At 53.3% G+C, this 21315-nt stretch overlaps 1 protein-coding gene across 1 annotated transcript in view; it reads left to right on the top strand.

Annotated features, from left to right (window-relative positions):
• Positions 1–21315, top strand: part of DNAH3 (dynein, axonemal, heavy chain 3) — a 181263-nt gene that overhangs the window by 89397 nt on the left and 70551 nt on the right. The window contains exons 26-36 of the mRNA XM_006752778.2: positions 2029–2139; positions 3080–3194; positions 5726–5924; positions 8181–8289; positions 8484–8597; positions 9677–9853; positions 12243–12334; positions 14294–14513; positions 15882–16016; positions 17497–17608; positions 19754–19995. Of these exons, the coding sequence (XP_006752841.1) occupies positions 2029–2139; positions 3080–3194; positions 5726–5924; positions 8181–8289; positions 8484–8597; positions 9677–9853; positions 12243–12334; positions 14294–14513; positions 15882–16016; positions 17497–17608; positions 19754–19995 (1626 nt within the window). The remainder of the gene's footprint in view (positions 1–2028; positions 2140–3079; positions 3195–5725; positions 5925–8180; positions 8290–8483; positions 8598–9676; positions 9854–12242; positions 12335–14293; positions 14514–15881; positions 16017–17496; positions 17609–19753; positions 19996–21315) is intronic.

The raw sequence follows: 21315 nt of genomic DNA, 5'->3' as shown, positions 1-21315 counted from the left end.
CCCCCCCCCCTTCTTTCTCCTCCTCTGTACACCTGCCCCCCTCCTCTCTCTCCTCTCCCAGTGCACATGCCCCCCCCCCACTTCTCTCTCTCCTCTCCCTGTGCACCTGCCCCCTACCACCTCTCTCTCCTCTCCCTGTGCACCTGCCCCTCCACCTCTCTCTCCTTTCCCAGTGCACTTCCCTCCCCCACACCCACCACACCCCCGCCTTCTCCCTGTGAGCCCAGCTGGTAAAAGGTTTGCAGTTAGAAGCAGAGGACACCGAGAGGCCTCTGCAAGCCAGTCCTTTCTGGGAAATAAATTGATTGATGGCAAGAGCCCCTTCCCATTCAGCATCCCCCAAGCTTGTCATTCAAGAACACAGGCCCTGAAGGCCCAGCTCATTGAGGCCCAAAGCCTGAGGGGACTCAAGGAGGAGAGGCCTAAAGGAAAAGAACCTTTCAGCCAGTTAACTCTTCAGCCATTTCCTCACAAACAAACAAAAGAACATTCAATTACCACCTTCCCACTGAGGCAAGGGGCTGGCCTGCTGGTCCTCTCAATGGCATTTGCTGGTGATGAAAGGCCAGTCCTTCCTCTTAGGCTGCACTCAGACAGGCCTGTGAGCCGGGAAGTGGAGCAGGGAAACTGAGGCAGGCAGCTGAACAAACTGCAGAGCAATGACAGCAGATACAGGTCCCCTCCCTAGAGATGACAGCCAGGTCCAGGAATGCAGCAAAATCAGGTGGGCAACACCAGGACCAGCTGCAATGACTGACCACCCCCTGCCCTGGCCCTGACCAATCAGTGGAGACCAGGGCCCTGGAGGGACCCACGCCCTGGAGGGCCCACCCGGAAAGCTGGTGAATATTCTGCTGAAACCTCCCTGAGACCTCCCTCAGGGCCCTCCCACTAGAGAGAGAAAAGCCTCAAGACAGAGACCCAGAGGGAGAGCCATTCCCTCCCCCTGTCCTTCCCCCACGGCCACATCCCTAAACTCTAAGAGACCCCAGGAAACTTCAGCCAGGGGAGCAGTGGGCAGCAGTAGCTCATCCTAGGCCCACCCCCGACCCTGCCTCAGCCCCCTTTTCTCGGACTCCCCGGGCTCTCCTGTTGCTGCTGCTGTGCTAAGCCCTCCTGCTTCACTGTCCTGGCCTGAATCATGTGAGTTAGTCACCTGACTCGTGTTGTGACATGTTCCCTGCACAGAGCCAAGAACCCATACACTGTAGGCCAGTCCTAGGCAGACCCGCTCAGGGCCAGGCCCCCTGGCCAGTAACATATTCTAAATAAAAATTAAAGAAAGCCCTGCCAGATGGCTCAGTGGTTGAGCGTTGACCTATGAACCAGGGGGTCATGGTTCGATTCCCTGTCAAGGCACATGCCTGGGTTGTGGCTCCATCCCCAGTATGAGGCCTGCAGGAGGCAGCCAGTCAGTGATTCTCTCTCATCATTGATCCCTTCCTCTCTGAGATCAATTAAATAGATATTTTTTTAATTAAAGAAAACCTGCTGCCTGTATGGAGTTATTCCATGCAAGTGCCTCCATAGCAAGCGCCAGCAGGCTTTCTGTAAAGGCCCCGCCCGTGATGATTGCCAGCTCCGCAGGCCACCCCGCGTTTTGTCTTTGCCTTTGGGGTGACATGTGAACAGTGCGCACGGCTGTGGTGCAGGTCCCTTCATCTACAAAATCAGGTTCGGCCTCCGCCAGCATTGGCCTGATTTACAGTTAAAAAGGAGTGGGGGCAGCGTGACTGAAAAAACGGGGGGCGGCCCGCAGTGTTAGCACCACTGAGAGCAGCTGTGAGTCCTGGGCACCACCTGTTACAGCCCGGAGTCCCCGAAAGGAGCAGGAAACAAAAAGCTAAGCGTCGCTGAGATCACGGCTGATTTTTTTCTTTTTCATAAAATTCTGGGAGGAAGACAACTCAGTGATGCCAGAGGTGCCAAGCCTTGTGGTGTGCTGGTGTTCAGAGCGAGATGGGGGTGTTGTTAGAGGGGGTTAAACCGCAGGGTGGATGGACCTATAATGTGCCCGCTGATCCCCAGGTCTCCCGTGACCAGTGGGTCCTGCAGTGGCCGGGCCAGGTGGTCATCTGCGTCTCCTCCATCTTCTGGACCCAGGAGGTGTCTGTGGCCCTGGAGGAAAGGACTCTGCCGGTAAGGCAGCTGTGTGAGCCTATGGGGGGCTCCCCTGGGGTGTGAATGACATAAGGAGCCTGTTTTCTAAACCATCAGTGTGACATCCACCCCGGGAGACCACAGAGCCAGGCCCCGTGGGGCTTGCGGGCCGAGGGTGTGGGGTGGGCTCCCCGGAGCAGGCCAAGCGCAGCGGCTCCGTCCCTCCCAGACAGTCCTGGGCCCGGATCCTGGCATCAACCAGCCTCCGTCTCCAGGGTCAATCTGGCAGAATGCCCACCAGCCAATCCTTTTCCTTTTTAAAATTTCATTCTTGGTTTTTCAGTCTTTATTTGAAAGTAGTGTCAGGTGTACATATAATGTTGAAAAATAACACAAATAACCCAGATGCCCGTCATCCAGATGCACCACACACATCTTCCACAACCACGCACAGGGCCGAATGGCCGCCGGCACTAGGCAGACAGTGGGCCCTCCCTGCAGCCTGCACTCGTGGCTCTCTGTCTGGTCCACGGTCCATCCAGGCTCACGTGCCTATAGGCACTTAGGTTTCACATTGTCCATGTCTCCTTTCATCTCAAAATGTCCCAGGGTTTTCTTAGTAACTCAAATTTACTGTGTAACTGATACACAGTAGAACTCACCCTTTTTCTTGTCCAGTCCTGAGTTTTGACAAACGCACACACTTGTGCAATCCCCATCTCCTCATGCCCGTCTCAACCAAGTCCCCCGCTGCTCCAGGCACCGTGGTTTCCTCTCCACAATATCAGTGAACTCGGGTCTCCCGGTACCTGGCCACTCACGTGTAGAACCCGCTTGAGGTCACTGACTGGAGTTGAGGGGAGGGGCTGAGGGGTGACGCCCAGGAGCCTGGCCTGGGCCATGGGTGTGGCAGGCGACGCTGCCCTAGGCCACCAGAGAGAACCCAGCGCGACGCTGTCCCCTCCCGTGTCCCTGCCAGGACTTCCTGAAGAAGAGCAATGACCAGATCGCACAGATCGTCCAGCTGGTGCGAGGGAAGCTGAGCAGCGGGGCTCGCCTCACCCTCGGGGCCCTCACGGTCATCGACGTCCACGGTGAGCACCCGCCCGGCCTCAGCTGCACCCTGTGGTGGGAGCAGCCCGCCGGCCTCCCCTCCTGGGTGAGGCTTGGGCCTCCTTTGGGGGAGAGGCTCCGAGGGTCAGCTGGGGAGGAGAGGCGCCTGCACTTCTGGGGGGCCTCTCACTGAGCCACGGGCACAGTGTCTCTGAGTCGGCCCTGGAGCCGGTCCTGCACTGACCAGAGCGAACGTTGTTAAATGCTCCCCAGGGGCCAAGCTCCGTGCTGGACCCCCATTTGCTCACTTTCCCAAGCAAGTCACAGGCTCAGCACCGGCTCGGAGAGGTCTGAGCCTCAGAGCTCACAGCGAGGCCCCAGGGAGGGGGGCTCTTTTGTCATTTGAACCGATGTCTGTCTGATCCCAAACCCAGGAGCGTGGGAATGGGCAGCGATGCAGGAGCGAGGGGCGGGGCACGCGCTGTCCGCTCTTCGTTAACAAGAAGAGGAGACTGGGGTCTTTATGTAAATAAGCCACCCACACCCTCACTCGTCGTTGTCACCAAGGACACGCTGGACTAGGCTGGCTCCTGGGAGCGGGGTCCCTCTTACTCCCACACCCAGCTTCCTGCCGGCATTTCGCATTTCACGGCACCCTTGTCTGCTTGAGGCTGCCCTCATTCCGCCTGAAGTCATGTGCACAGACCAGCATGAAGCCTGGGAGAGGGAGGGAGATGCCACTTCTTCTGGACACGTATCCAGCGGGTAGGTGTAACGCATGCCCGTGTGGTTGCTGGGCAGGGCGCCCTGGACCCAGGGTGGTTGGGGTCATACACACACATGTACATGCACGCACATGCATGCACGCACATGTGTGCAAACACACATACACACACACACACACGTGGCATCCTCAGCTCCGTCCTTGGACACCGTTCGCTAGGAATCCAGCTCCTGGGAGGAGGGCGCTGGCGCGGTGGCCTCCCTCCAGGTCTCCTGTGCAGGTGGGGTTACTGCCATAGAGAGGCTTCTCCTGAGTGAGGCAGGAGACTGCGGGCTTCCCTTTGCAAAGCTGTGTTTCTGAGATCTAACCTCGATCTGCTGTACTCATCCCAGACCTCAATGGCTCTTGCCCTGTGAATTACCTAAAAGCAATGACTGATTCCCACAGACCTCTTGCCCACTCTTCAACTTAGGGCTCCCATCACGGTGAAAACGTTAAAGGAGGCTCCCATCTTCTGAGAAAAAGGAGAACACCTAGAGATGTCCCTCCCAGCTGGTTTCTCAGGCCCCAGATGTAAGAAAGGCTTCTAACGGTGGCCTCATGGGCCCCTCCCCTACTGTCAGGCCACACTGCTTGGGTTCCACTAGGCCGGATTTGAAATGAATAAAACTTAAAAAAAAAAAAGACCATACCCTTTTATGTAATGATGTTGACTTTGAATTTATATTAGTTCACACAAACACTCCATCCATGCTTTTGCTCCGGCCCTCCGGTCCAGTTTAAGATTAAGAACCCATTGTGGCCCTTGAGTCAAAAAGTTTGCCCACTCCTGGTCTAGGCTGTCCCAGAGGCCTGGAGCAGGGCCAACAGGCTCAGGTTGGGGATAAGACACCATTCGGGGTAACTACATGTTGCACAGTCCTCTGAGTCGGCCCCACAAGTTCGGGACTGAGAACAACAGCTAATGCTTACACAGTGCTTTCCTAAGCCAGGAGCAGCTCATTTCTCTTTTTCCCTTTGTGTTCTCTCCATCTGTCTACCTATATCTGTATAGATATGAATATATATAAATATGCATATATTTAGTACACGAATATGTATGTGTATGTGTGTTTATACACATATTAGTGGCCCAGTGTGTAGATTCATGCACATTGAAAGGAAATTAATTAGAAGAAATATTTTAATATCGCAGCAAGCTAACCCACGCTGATTCCACAAGGACTCAGGCTCTCTCCTCCCTCTTCTCTGGGTCCTGAGTGTGGGTGAACCAAATTGGGGCCAACAGGGCCCCAGCAGCAAGCTGACCCATAGCCAGCAACCTAACCTACCAGTCGGAGCATCTGCCCCCTGGTGACCAGTGCATGTCATAGCTACCAGTCGAATGGTTGAATGGTTGAACGGTTGCTTAAGCTTTTATATATATAGATATCTTCATTTAATCTTCATTACAACCCTATCAGATAAGTACTATGTTATCCACATTTTACAGATTACAGCGCTGAAGGGGAAAGAGGTTGAGTAATTTGCCCAGTCACATAGCCAGTGAATGGCAGAGCCAGAATCTGGCCTGGGGCAGGATGGTTTTGGAGTCCGACAGACGTCAAACAACGCCGCCACCCAGTCTCTCAGGGCCCCTTGGGAGAAGCCAAGCGCAGCACCTGGAAGGCATGCTGCCTCCAGGTGGGGGTGGGCAGGAAAGGCAGCTGCGCCTAAAATTGTCTGAAGAGGGAGGGTGGCCTGGACACGTCGTTGCCCCCCCCCCCCACACCGCCCGCTGAGGCGTGGGTGCAGAGGGGAAGACGCAGATGGATAGCTCTCCACGTGTGTGCTTCCATGTCCCAACAGCTCGGGACGTGGTGGCCAAGTTATCTGAGGACAAAGTGTGCGACCTGCATGACTTCCAGTGGATCTCCCAGCTGCGCTACTACTGGCGGGCGATGGACGTGCAGGTGCAGATGATCACCACCGAGGCCCTGTACGGCTACGAGTACCTGGGGAACAGCCCCCGGCTGGTGATCACGCCCCTCACCGACCGCTGCTACAGGCGAGTGCAGAGCTCTGGAGGGAAACCTGGGGAAGGGCTGGGGCATCTTCAGTTTGTTACCTTCGCCTCCACATTTCAGCTTCTCAGCGTTTTGAATTTTGCCCTTAGACACCAGGTCTCAGAGCGGGGCATGGACATGAGGCCGAGGCCAGAAGTAAGAACCCAGTAGGAGCCCTAATGCAGGTTAACGTGGTCAGGCCACAAGCAGAGGCTGGTGCCTCCCTTGAAAACGGATCAGTCCTTAAGTAGCAGGGCTCCCCAGTGGCAGAATCAAGATGGTACCAGGTGATCCCAGGCCAAAGGGAGCTCAGGGCCAGGGGGAGCCCAGGGCCAGGGGGAGCCCAAGGCCAGGGGGAGCCCAGGGCCAGAGGGAGCCCAGGGCCAGGGGGAGCCCAGGGCCAGGGGGAGCTCAGGGCCAGGGGGAGCCCAGGGTTAGAGGGATCCCAGGGCCAGGGGGAGCCAGAGCCAGGGGGAGCCCGAGGCCAGGCGGAGGCCCAGGCCAGAGGCTCTGAGCGGGTGACCGGCGAGGCAGAGCGGCCATTCTGAGTTCAGCACAGAAAGTGCTTTGCCCCTTCCCTTGGGATCATAACATTAGAAGTCTGGGCATTGTGGATTTGTCAAGTCCATGATGTTTGGATTAATTTTGGTTTTGTATATCCTTTGCAGTGGATTTTTTTTTAATTTATGAAGATAATACTCGGGTACTTTCTCCTTTCAAAGGCCTCAGTCGCTTGTTTGCTATGCTCTTTGCTCATTCGTTTACTCCACTCAGGCTCCACAGCCATTTCCTAGCCTTGCTGCCCTGGGCGTGACCTCCAGGAACCCCACTTAACAGTGGGAGGTACTAGGTTATTACAGACAGTGTGTTAACCGGCATCTAGCGGCCATGCAGGGGCTGAGGAACCACAGTGAGCACATCCGCTATTCCTAACATCTATCTCGTCCCTGCACCGTGTGCCGGTGCTATGCCCAGATTTCAAGATCCCCAAAGACCACCAGGGAGCAGAGTCTGATGCAAGAACAAAGAGCCTTTATTCAAGCTGCTCGAGCTCGGTCTCTCCACCTCTACCGACGCAGTAGCAGCATGCGAAGAGCCCCAAGTCTCAAAAGAACAAAGATTATATAGGGCTAGGTGTCGGGGTGGTGGGGTGATGCTCGGACCACTGAGTTGGCCGATTCTGATTGGTTGGGTGAGGGCTAGGGTCCTGTGACGCAAAGGCAGGAAGCGGCTAGCAGGGGTGGGCAAACTTTTTGACTCGAGGGCCACAATGGGTTCTTAAACTGGACCGGAGGGCCAGAACAAAAGCATGGATGGAGCGTTTGTGTGAACTAATATAAATTCAAAGTAAACATCATTACATAAAAGGGTACGGGCTTTTTTTTCAATAGTTTTATTCATTTCAAGTGGGCCGTAGTTTGCCCACGGCTGGGCTAGAGTCTAGTTACACAAAGAGGTTGATTCCCCTTGTATTCCCATTGGCTGATTTAAGGGTGGGTCGGGTAACTGACACATTCTGCTTTCTTAGAGAAGGGGTCCTATCGGGGACATAGTTACACAAGATGGAGGGCACAGTACAAAATGGAGTCAGTCCTTCTCTGCCCTTTCACCGGGCCTGTGTTAGTGTCTGAGGATTTGGAACTGAGTCAAATCAGATCCTTAATTCAATGTTCATAATCTAGGGGGAGAAGCATGTTTATTTTCACATCCCACTAGCTTCGCTGGTCTTTGGGATGTGGAGTTTGAGGCTTTTTTAGTTGATGCGTTTACATCTGTGTGTACTCATTTACTCATTCAATCTTCCCCTCAAGCAAATGCTCCTGGCGCCACCCCTGCCCCAGGCACCACGCCGGGCTGCAGGCTGCAGGGCTGCCACAGAATTCTTCATCATGGTGGGTGCATAACCGGGGGAAGCTTAAGCTATTCGCAGGAGTCAAAACGAAGTAAGCCAGCCCTAGCCAGTTTGGCTCGGTGGATAGAGCATCGGCCTGCGGACTGAAAGGTCCCAGGTTCGATTCTGGTCAAGGGCATGTACCTTGGTTGTGGGCACATTCCCACTAGGGGATGTGCAGGAGGCAGCTGGTCGATGTTTCTCTCTCATCGATGTTTCTAACTCTATCCCTCTCCCTTCCTCTCTGTAAAAAATCAATAAAATATTTTTAAAAAAACAACAAAACAAAAAAACAAAGTAAGCCAGAGGCCGTTTCTTCCCTGTGTCTTAGGAGTCAAGCACTGAGGTCTTGTCTTCTTCCTCTCAGGACGCTGATGGGGGCTCTGAAGCTGAATCTTGGGGGAGCCCCAGAAGGTCCGGCTGGGACAGGCAAGACAGAGACCACCAAAGACCTGGCCAAGGCTTTGGCCAAGCAGGCAGGAAATGCTGTCCCGCCCCTCCCCTCCCGTTCCTCTCTGGGACCCTGTCCAGGGGAGCGGCGTGAAGGGGAGGATGGGGAGTGTAACAGGCAGAGTGGGCCCAGCTGTTCCTGTGGAGCAGGAAGCGAGGAGCCCACCCCTGTTTCCGGCGCAGGGACCATCCTGAATGGTACCCACGCCCTCCTCTCTAGTGTGTGGTCTTCAACTGCTCAGACGGCCTGGATTATAAAGCCATGGGGAAGTTCTTCAAAGGGCTGGCCCAGGCCGGAGCGTGGGCCTGCTTTGACGAGTTCAATAGAATTGAGGTAACCCTGCTCCTGGCCACAGAGAGGCTGTGCATGCCAGGCCTCTCTTTAGTCCCTCAGCTCCTCAAGGACAGGTCTGACGTCTCCTCTACAGCCTCTTGCACAGAGTCGGTACTCAATGGCCTAAAAGACATAAAATGCCTGTTTTATACACATATGCACCTCATCATATTCAGTCTATCACTAGCTCATTCAACAATGATTGAGCAGCTACTATATCAGATATTCTGCATGTGTTCATGATACAAAAATAAGAAATGGTTTTTCTCTCTAGACTCTTACAATCTAACACAGGGAAATAAAAATTAAATGAAACAAAGTCAATGTGATAGATATTACAGTAGTGGCACAAAAGAGGCATTACAGAAGAGGGGGTAGCCTGGCCAGCGTGGCTCAGTGGTTGAGCGTCGATCTATGAACCAGGAGGTCACTGTTCGATTCCTGGTCAAGGCACATGCCCAGGTTTCAGACTCCATCTCCAGTAGGGGGCGTGCAGGAGGCAGTTGATGATGATTCTATCTCATCATTGATGTTTCTATCTCCCGTTCCCGCTCCCTTAGGGCAGTGGTCGGCAAACTCATTCGTCAACAGAGCGAAATATCAACAATACAACGATTGAAATTTCTTTTGAGAGCCAAATTTTTTAAACTTAAACTATATAGGTAGGTACATTGTTATGAACTTAATTAGGGTACTCCTAAGGCTTAGGAAGAGCCACACTCAAGGGGCCAAAGAGCTGCATGTGGCTTGCGAGCCGCAGTTTGCAGACCACGGCCTTAGCGGATTGAGTTCAGGACATAGAAACTTTCCATTTGAACCAAGAAACACTGCCCAAGTACATACTATGCCTTAAGCATTATGCTAGGTATTGGGGGGAAGATGAAATGCTATGGAAATCACACACACACACACACACACACACACACACACACTTTTTCTTTACCAAAACCCCAGTCATGCTTCTCATTTTGAAGGTCTGGTTCACAGGTGGTTGGCCTTTCTTTGCTGAGTGAGGGGCCCTCTAAGGGAGGGGGGGCGGGTCTGAGCAGGGCTCCGTCAGCCAGCCCCTCTCCCTGCAGGTGGAGGTGCTGTCGGTGGTGGCACAGCAGATCCTCAGCATTCAGCAAGCCATTATGCGGAAGCTGAAGATGTTCATCTTCGAAGGCACGGAGCTCTCCCTCAACCCAACCTGCGCGGTCTTCATCACCATGAACCCCGGGTACGCGGGCAGGGCGGAGCTGCCCGACAACCTTAAGGTGAGCGTCCGTGTGGAGGGGGCTGGGCACATGAGCTCTGCAAGCACCAGGTCTCCCAGAGAAGCCGGATGATGGAACCCGCAACATGCTTCAGCCTGTCAGTAACGGGTGTGTGGGTGGAGGTGAGGGTTCCTGGCCCTACAACAAACCTCTCCCTCTCATGGACGGTGGGGGAGGGCCGCAGGGAGTGGGTAGCCAATGTAAACAGAAAACCGTGTGCGTGGGAACAAGGGCGCTGTTCCCACTGTCGTCAGTGGTCAGACAGATCACACAAATGAGAGGCGCAGCTGGAGATGCCCCGTGGAGAGGCAGCACTGAGCCCAGCCTGCAGACACGCCAGACCTCTCCTCTGCCAGGGAAAGCCAGGAATTTGGAGTTTTACATGAAATCTGGCTTTTAGATGCTAAAGCACAATGTAAAAAAAGACATCACTGTAAGCCAAGCAAATTATAGCTCTTGTAAAAAGCATCGGAGTTGGATACGGAGGACGCTGGCGAGCCTCGGCCAACCACATGGATCTCCCCTTACTACCAAACTGGGGAACGGGCACCTAAGCAGTGCCCATGCCCACACAGGCTGTCCCAACCCACGGAGAGGGGGCCGCAGAGCCTGTTTGTGCCCAGTGCCGACTGCCGGGCTGGCCTGAGCTAAGCCGTGGCAATACCCATGACCTGCGGCCAGAAGGGAAGGAGAGGCCTCAAGGAGGAGAGCCAAGCAGGCCTCACGTGATGGCTTCTCCATGGAAGGAAAACCCAAAACCCTCCTGCGGGAAGAGCACCTGGCACCCCAACTGCATGGGGAGCGCAGCCAGCAGGAGGCCGGTCTGCGGCCCGACTGGCTTTATTCCAAGTTATGCTCCAGCCCCTTGGGTAGAAGACACTCGAGGGACCGGCCAGAGCCACGCTCACGGCTGTAGGACTACAAGTGCCCACTTCCTGTCATCGGTAGGTTCTGCGACTTTAAGCAAAGCAGCTCACGGTGAAACCCATGTTAGCAAGGCTCATTGACAGACAGAGTGACGTTCCGCGGCAGCTCATCAATGCCGAATGAAGTGACGTTGGAAGAATGGACATTATTCGAGGACCGGCCGTTCATGATGCTCCACTTGCTAGAAACGCGCTGTTATCACCTGTTCTGACCCACCACTCGCCCCCTCCGGGAACAGGGGAGAGCCAGGGGTCCTCAACCATGGCTCCTCCACTCCCTCCTCCCTAGTCAACACAGGGCAGTGAGACCTACAGTACTAGTAGAAGTTGGACTCACATTTCTTATTATTTTTTTAAAATTTTATTGATTTATTTTTTTAGACAAAGGAAGGGTTTTTTTTTGGAAAGAGAGAGGGAAATATTGATGCGAGAGAGACATCTATCGGCTGCCTCTTGCACACACCCCGACAGGATCGAACCTGCAGCCTGGGTATGTGTCCCAACGGGGATCAGAACCGCCCCCTTTTGGTGTGCAGGACGTTCCAACCCTCAGGCCACCTTTCTTCTTTCCACCACCCAGTTGCTGTAACTCCCCCCTGCACCTCCCCAGCCAACAACCACATTCAATCTGCACAAGAAACTTCTGTGAGCCAAGGGTCTAGCATAGCGGTTCTCAACCTGTGGGTCGCGAACAATGAAAATACATCCTGCGTATCAGATATTTACATTACGATTCATAACAGGAGCAAAATTACAGTTATGAAGTAGCAACGAAAACAATCTTATGGTTGGGGGTCACCACAACATGAGGAGCTGTATTAAAGGGCCGCGGCATCAGGAAGGTTGGGAACCACTGGCCTAGAAAGCACCAGGCTCTTTCCAGTCCGGCTCCACCTCGAACGCATGCCTTTGGCGAGTCACTTCCCCTCTGAGATCTAAGGGAATAAGAGCAACAGCTGATGTGTATGAGGACTCCTAGATGCTGCACACTTTCCTAAGTATGCACCTCACTCACCTGCATCAGCTGTTCTCTGACAACCATGAAGAGGGTACAGGTGCCAGCCCATTTGGAGACGAAGGAACCGAGGTCCAGCAGGGAGGCGTAACCTGCGCACAGCTGGAAGGTGACAGCTCCGGGACTTGGTCGGACTGCTCTGCCTCAGGAGCTCCTCACATATCGGCCTGCGTTCTAAGTGAGCCCTGCGGGAAGCTCCACAAGTGACTGAAACCTGATTGGACCGGCACCCGGGCCTCTGAATGAGGGGCCCAGTGGGACAGCATGTACCTGGTCAGGCCGGGCGGGTAGTGGGGCGGCGGGCGGAGGCAGTCCCTGGCATTGACTTGTCCTCCAGCGCACTCCTCCGTGATTGTCAGGCCGTGCTACTCCTCTCTGCCTCTGCAGACAGGCCTCCCCAGCGCACCGCTGTGCGCACTCGGCTCCTGAATGGCTGTTCCTCTTCCAGGCCTTGTTCCGGACAGTGGCCATGATGGTGCCGGACTACGCCCTCATTGGAGAGATCTCGCTCTACTCCATGGGGTTTCTGGACTCCAGAAGGTAAGCCGCACTGGCGTTCCAGCGGGCTTGGCAGGCCCTGCACGAGGACTGTGTGGGGCAGATGCAGGTGGGCTGCCCCCGGGGAGGGAGGAATGAGAAGGAATGAGAACAGGCTTCTGTTCAGGTCGATGTGCAGGCACCTCGGCCCGCCTTGGTCCTCACCTGACCCCGGGCTGGGAATGACCCAGATTCCCAGGAAAAGGCCTTCTTTTTCTGAATGGCATCTGGGCTTCTGCTAAAGAAACATCACTCACCTGCTCCCAACCCCTTACAGCACCTGCGTCTCTCTCTCTCTCTCACACACACACACACACACACACGTGCGCGCGCACGCACACGCACGCACATACATACACATTCACACAGAGACACATGCACACTCACACAGACACACATGCACGCACACACATATAAACACACAGACACAGACATACACACATGCACACAGACACACATAAACAAACACATAAACAGGCACAGAGAGAGAGACATACATACACACACACAGACACAGACACATATACACACCCATACACACACACACACACTCCTAAATGGCTTAAGGCAAGACTGAAAAACATGAAGTTATTCCAAGATTGAAGGGGAGATTTTAACATAATTTAGAATTAACATTGTTATCAATACAACTTTTATTTCAACCAAGTATCTCTCATTTCAGTGCTGCCCAATTTTCCAAGACACACACACACACACACAGAGAGACACACACACACAGAGCTGTGTGTCTTTATCACATGCACCCAGGGTCACTAACATCACTGTGAATGGCTTTCATTGGCCTGTTTGGATTTTACATTTGTCCGTTTACATTGTCCTGGCCACAACCAGTCGATGTTTTGCTGATGCAGAGGTCTGCAAAGGCCTCAGCGTGCCTGTGCCTGGCTGCTCTCATCCCCACCCCAAGGCTGCAGACCTGCGAACGGCACCTGCCCGCCTCCTAGGCAAAGTAGCTGCCTCCTCTCATGAGGCTCAGTTTAGTTTTTCCGTAAGCGAGCTGGATTGCATTGATTTGCCCATTCAATTTATTTATCCCTCAATTGGCAAACGTTCATTGGGCCACCTGCCTTCTGCCCCCCCTGTGCTGGTGCTGTGAGCACACGGCCTTTGCTGTCAGAGTAATCAGTCTCATGAGGGGCTCCCTGCAAGGTGCGCATAGCCCATTAGTTGGGGAACCCTGACCCCTAGCCAGTGGGGCTTAGCAAGGAGTGTTTACTCTTCACTCTCCGGAAACTAGGTGCCTGTGCTCAGGGCAGTTCCTCCCAAGGGTAGGAGTCCAGTTTCTTACACGCCAGCACCACACAGGAGTGCGGGCTCTGAGCAGGCTTTCCTGGACCCGTGGGGAGCGGCACCCTTCCCTCAGTCACATGCCGCTGGCCGGGACGCGGGGCAGGCTGTATGGCCGGCTTGGGCCAGGGAGAGTAAGACGTGGTGGTGCCTGTGAGTATGCATGTGCTGTGTGTGAGGATAGTGACGTTTGGATTGGTTTTTAAATTTAAAAAGGAAAGCATGGACATTCAAGAAGTCGTAGCGTTACAGAAGTGAAAAAAGTGAGTTTGCTTCAGTGACCCTGAGCCCTCCGTCCAGGGGCCAGCAGTTATCATTACTCACAGTTTGATGTATTTTTTCCAGATGTGTGTGCGTGTGTGTGTGTGTGTGTGCGTGTGCATACAGTCACATCTAGTAAACGTATACAAGCACGTACACATACAGTTTATCAGACAGCACGCTGTGCATCTGTGTGTGCTCACTGCCTCACCCTAACTTTGGGGGTTACAGGCTTCCTTAGCTCATTGTGGCAGCACTGTCAGGAGGCCTGCCAATGATGGACCTTCCTCATCCATCCCGGCAGGCCCGCTCTGAAGGGCCAGGGATGTGGGGATGTGTGCTGTGCGGGCGTGGTCCACTCGGGGACATGCAGACGTGTGTCTTTACACCCAGCCTCGCCCAGAAGATCGTGGCCACCTACCGCCTGTGCTCGGAGCAGCTCTCCTCGCAGCACCACTACGACTACGGCATGCGCGCAGTCAAGTCTGTGCTCACCGCCGCCGGCAACCTCAAGCTCAAGTACCCGGAGGAGAACGAGAGCATCCTGCTGCTCCGGGCCCTGCTGGATGTCAACCTGGCCAAGTTCTTGGCTCAGGATGTCCCTCTGTTCCAGGTGTGCAGTGGGGCTGGCTCTGGGACCCCACTTCTGAGGGGAGGTGTCTCTGCAGCACCCCTCAGGCATCCCTCCCTGACAGCCAGCACCCTCTTGCCAGGTAGCCACCCAAGTGTTAGTAACAATGGGGACGGCAACATTTCTGTCTAGTTACCAATTTTAATAAAGACTAGAGGCCCGGTGCACAAAAATTTGTGCACTCGGGGGGGGGGGGCTTTCAGCCCAACCTGTGCCCTCTTGAAGTCTGGGACTCCTCAGGGGATGACCACCTGCTGGCTTAGGCCTGCTTCCTGGGGGGATTGGGCCTAAGCTGGCAGTCAGACATCCCTCTGGCAGCCCTGGAACCCTCGGGGGATGTCCATTTGCCATCGGGGAGCAGGCCTAAGCTGCAGTCGGACATCCTTAGCGCTGCTGAGGAGGCGGGAGAGGCTCCCACCACCACCGCTATACTGGAAGCCATCAGCCTGGCTTGTGGCTGAGCAGAGCTCCCCCTGTGAGAGTGCACTGACCATAGGGGGCAGCTCTTGCATGGAGAATCTTCCCCCTGGTGGTCAGTGTGTGTCATAGTGACCAGTCATTCCCAGTTGTTCTGCTGTTAGGGTCAATTTGCATATTACCCTTTTATTATATAGGAGTGCCTGCCCAGTCTGGGTGAGGGGCTGATGGCTGTTTGCAGGCTGGCCACAGCCCCCAGCCACCCAAGCTCCCAGTGGAGGCTGGCTGGAAGCAGGTATCTGGTATTTATTTGTCTTCTATAATTGGAACTTTGTTGCCATGAGCGGAGGTCACAACCAGCTCAGAGCAGGCGGGAAGCTTGGCTTCCTTTATTGCCCGGGCAACCAAGCTTTCTTGCTCCAGCTCTGTGTCTGCCGGCTGCCATCTTGGTTGGGTTAATTTGCATATAGTCACTCTGATTGTCTGGTGGGCGTGGCTTAGGGCATAGCAAAGGTTTGGTCAATTAGCATCTTTGTTTTTTATTAGTGTAGATGGTTTCACTGATAGGATAATATTCATTCTGAGGTGTGGGCGATAGTTTTTATCAAATTTAGTTTCCTTTTATAATTATTCAACGCCTCTTCTTTACCAGGTTGTGCCATTAAGACAGAAATTCTGACTGTCTTATTCATTCCCAGTACAAGGAATGGAACATAGCACAGGCTCATTAAATATTTGCTGACTTTTAACGTTATTTGGGAGGGAAATCATGTGGAACAGATGATGTCAGAATATGTAATTGTGGCTGAGTTTTGGTGCAGGGGAAACAAGGTTTGGAATTTTACAAAGTTTGTGTAGATCTCATTTTAGGACCGTGTAGAGCCACACAGCTGATAATCCATCCTGTCCACCTCTCTCAATTCTGACTCCCAGGGAATTATATCGGATTTGTTCCCTGGAGTCGTGCTTCCGGAGTCAGATTACCAAGTGTTTATGGAAGTGCTGAATGAGAACATCAGAAAGATGAAACTCCAGCCAGTGCCGTGGTTTATTGGGAAAATTATCCAGGTGGGTTCCTCGGACTCCTGTGGGCATAGACCCGTGTACTGTTGCTGAAGTCGGGAATGAGAACATGAGAATCAGACGCAATGCCAGATGCCTGAAGAGAGGTGGAGGGAGCAACGGAGGCACCTTTACCCTCTAGGCCTTTGCTTCATTTCCAAGCTGAATTTAAATCCACTATTTTCCTATGACCATCTTCCTTGGGGTTGCTTTTTTTAGTTTGGGGTCTTCCCTTTGAAGCACGGGACTTTGAATTTCCAGATTTCTCAATTCCCTGTGAGAGAAACCCGCCTCAAACTGCCTGAATCAACAAAAGGGATTTATTCAGTGACTGGACTGAATAGTAGGGGAATATCCAGGTTTCTATACGACGCCCAGGAGTCTGTCTCCTCGGTTCTGGGCTGCTCTCTCTGCATTAAAACTTCCTTCTCGGTGGCCCCAGCACCTCCGGCTGAGACTGTCCGGGTGCAAGCCCAGGAGGGAGAGAGCCTCACTCTCCAGTGGCTTCAGCCAAAGCTCAGGATTCGCTGGTTGTGGCTGAGGCCCAGCGTCACAGGACTGTCCCTGAGCCGATGACGGGTCATTTATATTCTATGGGGCCTGGCTCAGGAGGCATGTCTCTTCTCCTGAGAGTTCCAGTCAAGTCAGAACAGCACTGAGGTTTCAAGAAAGGGCATTTCCAATAGACATGCAATTTACTGCCATGGCCACTGTTTCCTTTTCCTTCAGAGAACAGAGTGGTGGCTCTGGGGTGGGGTGGGGGGTATAGGGGAAGGGGTTGAGACATGCAGATTGCAGGTACTAATAGCCACGGGATATGAAGTGCAGCACAGGGGGTGTAGTCAATGGCTCTGTAAGAACAGTGTACGGGGCCGGGCGGGGGGCCTTGAGGGGGCAGACTGGAGACATCAGGGGACACCTTGTAAAGCATGTGACTATCTGACTATCTGCCACTATGCTGGGCACCTGACACTAATACAAAGTGATATTGAATGGAAACTGCAATTGAACAAGAATTTTTAAAGTAAAAAATAAGTAAAATGGATCACTCAGAAAACTAACAAGCAAATGAGCGAGTGGAAACGGCGCCATGAGACGATTCGGGGCTCTGGGGCAGAGGCCTGCGTGTGCGGACTTGCTCTGCCAGCGGGTCAGCGATCTCTTCTGAGGGCGTCATTCCCACCACTAGGAGGTGGTCTGTGCCATCTGAACAGATTAAAAGAAATAGGTTTGGTAAGTCACTCAATGCTGAGCACCGACAGGGTCAGAGCAAATGGTAGTTCCAATCTCTTCAATAATCTAAGACACACACACATTAATTCACCCAGAAGGTAGTTAAATGAAGTATCATCCCAAAGACTGGCTCAGCAGAGGGAGGTGTGATGGTGGGGATGCCCTTGGACCGCTCAGTCCTCACCAATGTCTGCCTGACTGCAGTGCTGGGAGGTTTGCGTTGATGGATGTCTTATATGCTATCTCCTCTCAGATCTATGAGATGATGCTGGTGAGACACGGCTACATGATTGTTGGAGGCCCCATGGGGGGCAAGACCTGTGCTTATAAAGTGCTGGCTGCAGCTCTGGGTGACTTACAAAAAGGTACAGCTCACCCCCCACTCGGCAGGACAGGGGGTGCCCGGCGGGGTTTGTTTTGGGGTGTTTTTTGCCACCTCTGGATTGTGATCTCAGAGCCAGAAACAGAAGCTGGCACACAGATGTCTGCAAGCAGAAAACGAGGAGGAGGGAGCTTCTGTGGGGTTTTGGGTCCATATTAAGGCTGGAGGCATTTTCTCAGCTGCTGAACAGCTGGCTTCCCAGATGCCCCTAACCACTTCCCTGCCTTCCCAGGGAGAGAGTTTAAAAACGAAATTCTTCTAAAAGCAAATCATTTTCTTTCTTTCCTCCCTCCCTCCCTCCCTCCCCCCTTTCATCCCCCAAACCCTTTCCTCCCTCCCTCCCTTATAAACGTAGAGGATGAGCCCTTGGACTTTTTTTAAAAATATATTTTATTGATTTTTTACAGAGAGGAAGGGAGAGAGATAGAGAGTTAGAAACATCGATGAGAGAGAAACATCAATCAGCTACCCCCTGCACATCTCCCACTGGGGATGTGCCCGCAACCCAGGTACATGCCCTTGACCAGAATCGAACCTGGGACACGGAGCCAAACCGGTTTTGGCAGCCCTTGGACTTTTTAATCAGACCCAGACCTTGGGCAAATGACTGAGCCTCTTTTAGCCCCTGGTTTTCCAGCTGTAAACAGGATTGTTGTGAGAATTACATGAGATCATGCAGGTAACTAACCTAGCACAGTTCCTCCTCAACAAATGGAAACGACATTTATTGCCAGAGAAACCATTTGGGGGGAATTTTTTAATGAAATGCAAGCCTGTGGTTCTGAAAGCAGGGCCTTGTGGCTGTGCTTACATGATCCCTTCTAGGATTTTATTTTAACACTAGAGGCCCAGTGCACAAAATTCATGCAGGCGGGTGGGGGGTTCCTCAGCCCAGCTTGCACCCTCTCGCAATCCAGAACCCTTGGGGGATGTCTGACTGCCATTTTAGGCCTGATCCCTGCCTAAATCGGAAGTCTGACATCCCTCTTGCAATCCAGGACTGCTGGCTCCAAACCACCTGCCTGCCTGCCTGAACGCCTCTAACCACTCTGCCTGCCTTCCAGATGCCCCTAACCACTTGCCTGCCTTCCTGATTGCCCCTAACCCCTCTGCCTGCCTTCCTGATCACCCCTAACCACTCAACGGCCTGCCTGATTGCCCCTAACCACCTCTGCCTGCCTGACTCCCCTAACCACTCTGCCTGCTTGCCTGATCAGGGGCAGGGCTGGTTGAGGGGAAGGGCCTCAGGTGGTTGGCCGGCCAGCCCCACCCCCTGGTCGAATTCCCAGTTGAACTCCCAGTAAGACTCCTGGTCGAGGGGACAATTTGCATATTAGCCTTTTATTACATACGATTTTTTTTCCTAATAACAAAGGGTAACTGAGTTGCTGTTGGATTTTTGAGTTTTTGTGACTAACTTGGCCTTCATAACTCACTTGGGCATTTCAAACTTCCATAATATTGAGATTTGAATGTAGTTTAGGAAAGGAGGCTACACCAATTCTTTGCTTTGGGATTCTGCAGAAATGGTTCTTTTTTTAACTCGTGGCTTCAGCATGCCAACTTTTCCTTACTGAAGGGCCAGGTGGCAGAGGTCATTTTCTGTCATTAAGCACAACTGCGGTGCCATCACCGCCTGGCATTCCGGGGCCCTGGCCCGCCGTGGGCGCGTCTCTCAGGGGCACTTCTGAACAGCCAGTGAAGGGGTTTCAGGGCTGAGCCAGTCCTTCAGGTAAAGAAAGAAAAGTTACCACCGTTTTCCAGAATCTCTTACCCGTCAGCGGTGTCTTCAACTCCAGTCGAGTTCAGGTTCTTGGGCAGCTGTGAGAGCCACACGCAGAGGCCCTGGGTGTGCACCCCCTCACTGCCGGGGTCCTGTAGGCCCAGCCGGTTCTTTACGTCTCATGGGCACCCTTGCCTGCTGGAAGTGAGCCTTAGAGAACTGATGGTGAGAAACACACGGCTGTAATGACCTGACAATCTTTAAAAAGCTGCACACAAACTTTAGAGGGCTTCTCTGGATGGCACATTCATCATGGCTGCTCGGCCTCTGAGAGGGCGTTCTCTCTGGTCCGACGTTCTGGTCTCACCAGAACCTTTGTAACTCGGGTTGGACCTTCTTGCCCAGCCAACCAGATGGGGGAGTTTGCTGTGGAGTACAAGGTCATCAACCCCAAGGCCATCACCATGGGGCAGCTGTACGGGTGCTTCGACCAAGTGAGCCACGAGTGGACCGACGGCGTCCTCGCCAACGCATTCCGGGAGCAGGCATCTTCCCTGTCTGATGATCGCAAGTGGATCATATTCGATGGGCCCGTAGATGCCGTTTGGATTGAAAACATGAACACTGTTCTGGATGACAACAAAAAGGTAGCTGTTGCGTCTGACTTTGCTTTTCCCCTCTCCCCCTTCCCTTCTCCTCTCCCTCCCCCTCCCTCTCCCTCTCTCTTCCTCCTGAACCCTCCCTCTCCCTCTCCCTCCCTTTCTCTCTCACTCCCCTGCCCTCTCCATCCCTCTCTTCCTCCTGATTCATTCTCATTCTCTCTCTCTCTCTCTCTCTCTCTCTCTCTCTCTCCCTCTCCCTCCCTCTCCCTCTCCCTCACTTTCTCCCTCCCCTGCTCTCTCCCTCCCTCCCTCTCCAAATAGCACTTCATCCTCCAGGCCTCTCCACAGGGCTCGGACTTCTCACTTGGTCCCAGGTTGTGGCACTTCTTATTGGGTGTTTCTAAGAGGCAGTAGGTGGAAGTTTCCAGGAAATTAAGGGCTATGCTTGGATGGGCACAGTGTCACTTTTTCTGAATTCCATGGGTCAGAGAAGTCACAGGCCTGCCCAGATTCAAGAGGGTGGAGAAACAGCTCCACTCTTGATAGGGGTGGGCAGGGGGACGTTGCACGAGCACCAGTGGGTCGGAGACGCTGCTGCAGCAGCCGCTGGAGATGCACGTGCACATGAGTGTGGCGGTGAAAGAGCCTGGACTCAGCCACACAGCCTGGCTCAGGTCCCGCCCAGGCCTGGCCAGCCCTGTAACGTCAGACGAGCTATTCAGACTCCCTGTGCCTCAGCTTTATCATCTACAAAGCAGGGCTGATGGTGCCTCCCTCAGTGTTGTTAGGAAGACTGGGTAAGTTACTATTTGCAAACTGCTTATCATAGTGCCTGCATATAGCAAGCGCTAAATAATGTTTAAAATAAAATAAAATGTATGACATCATAAGGAAGATGTCCCATAGTGAATAGATATCACTATCAATACTACTGTATTTACATTTCACAAGATGGAGAGGGAGTTCTGCTCACCATGGAAGACCTAGGCATAGCATGTGCATAATTTTGATTATATAACAAATAAAAATAGAAACACATTTTATTCCATGATATGGACTGTGCTAGCGGTTTGACACTGTGCGGAGTGTCCATTGGTCTTCAGATGGGAAGTATAGAGTCATAGCCGGCGAAGCGCCTTGCACGCCTGGGCTTCGGGTGTAAATCACGCCTCCCGAGTGGGGGTGCATCTTACTTTCCTTGATCCAGAGGTGACCCCGCTGGTGGTCAGCCCATCCAGCTGGGCCTTCCTGGGTGCATCTGCCTGTTCCCGGGAGTGTTAGATGGGGGCCGGGGAATATGAGGAGCTGTTTAGCCACAACTCAGGATGAGCAGCAGGAGAGATGGGCTTCCTCTTCCCCCCACCC

Source organism: Myotis davidii, unplaced genomic scaffold (assembly GCF_000327345.1).
Source record: "Myotis davidii unplaced genomic scaffold, ASM32734v1 scaffold970, whole genome shotgun sequence".
Classification (NCBI taxonomy): domain Eukaryota; kingdom Metazoa; phylum Chordata; class Mammalia; order Chiroptera; family Vespertilionidae; genus Myotis; species Myotis davidii.
This window is presented reverse-complemented; position numbering and strand designations above follow the sequence as displayed.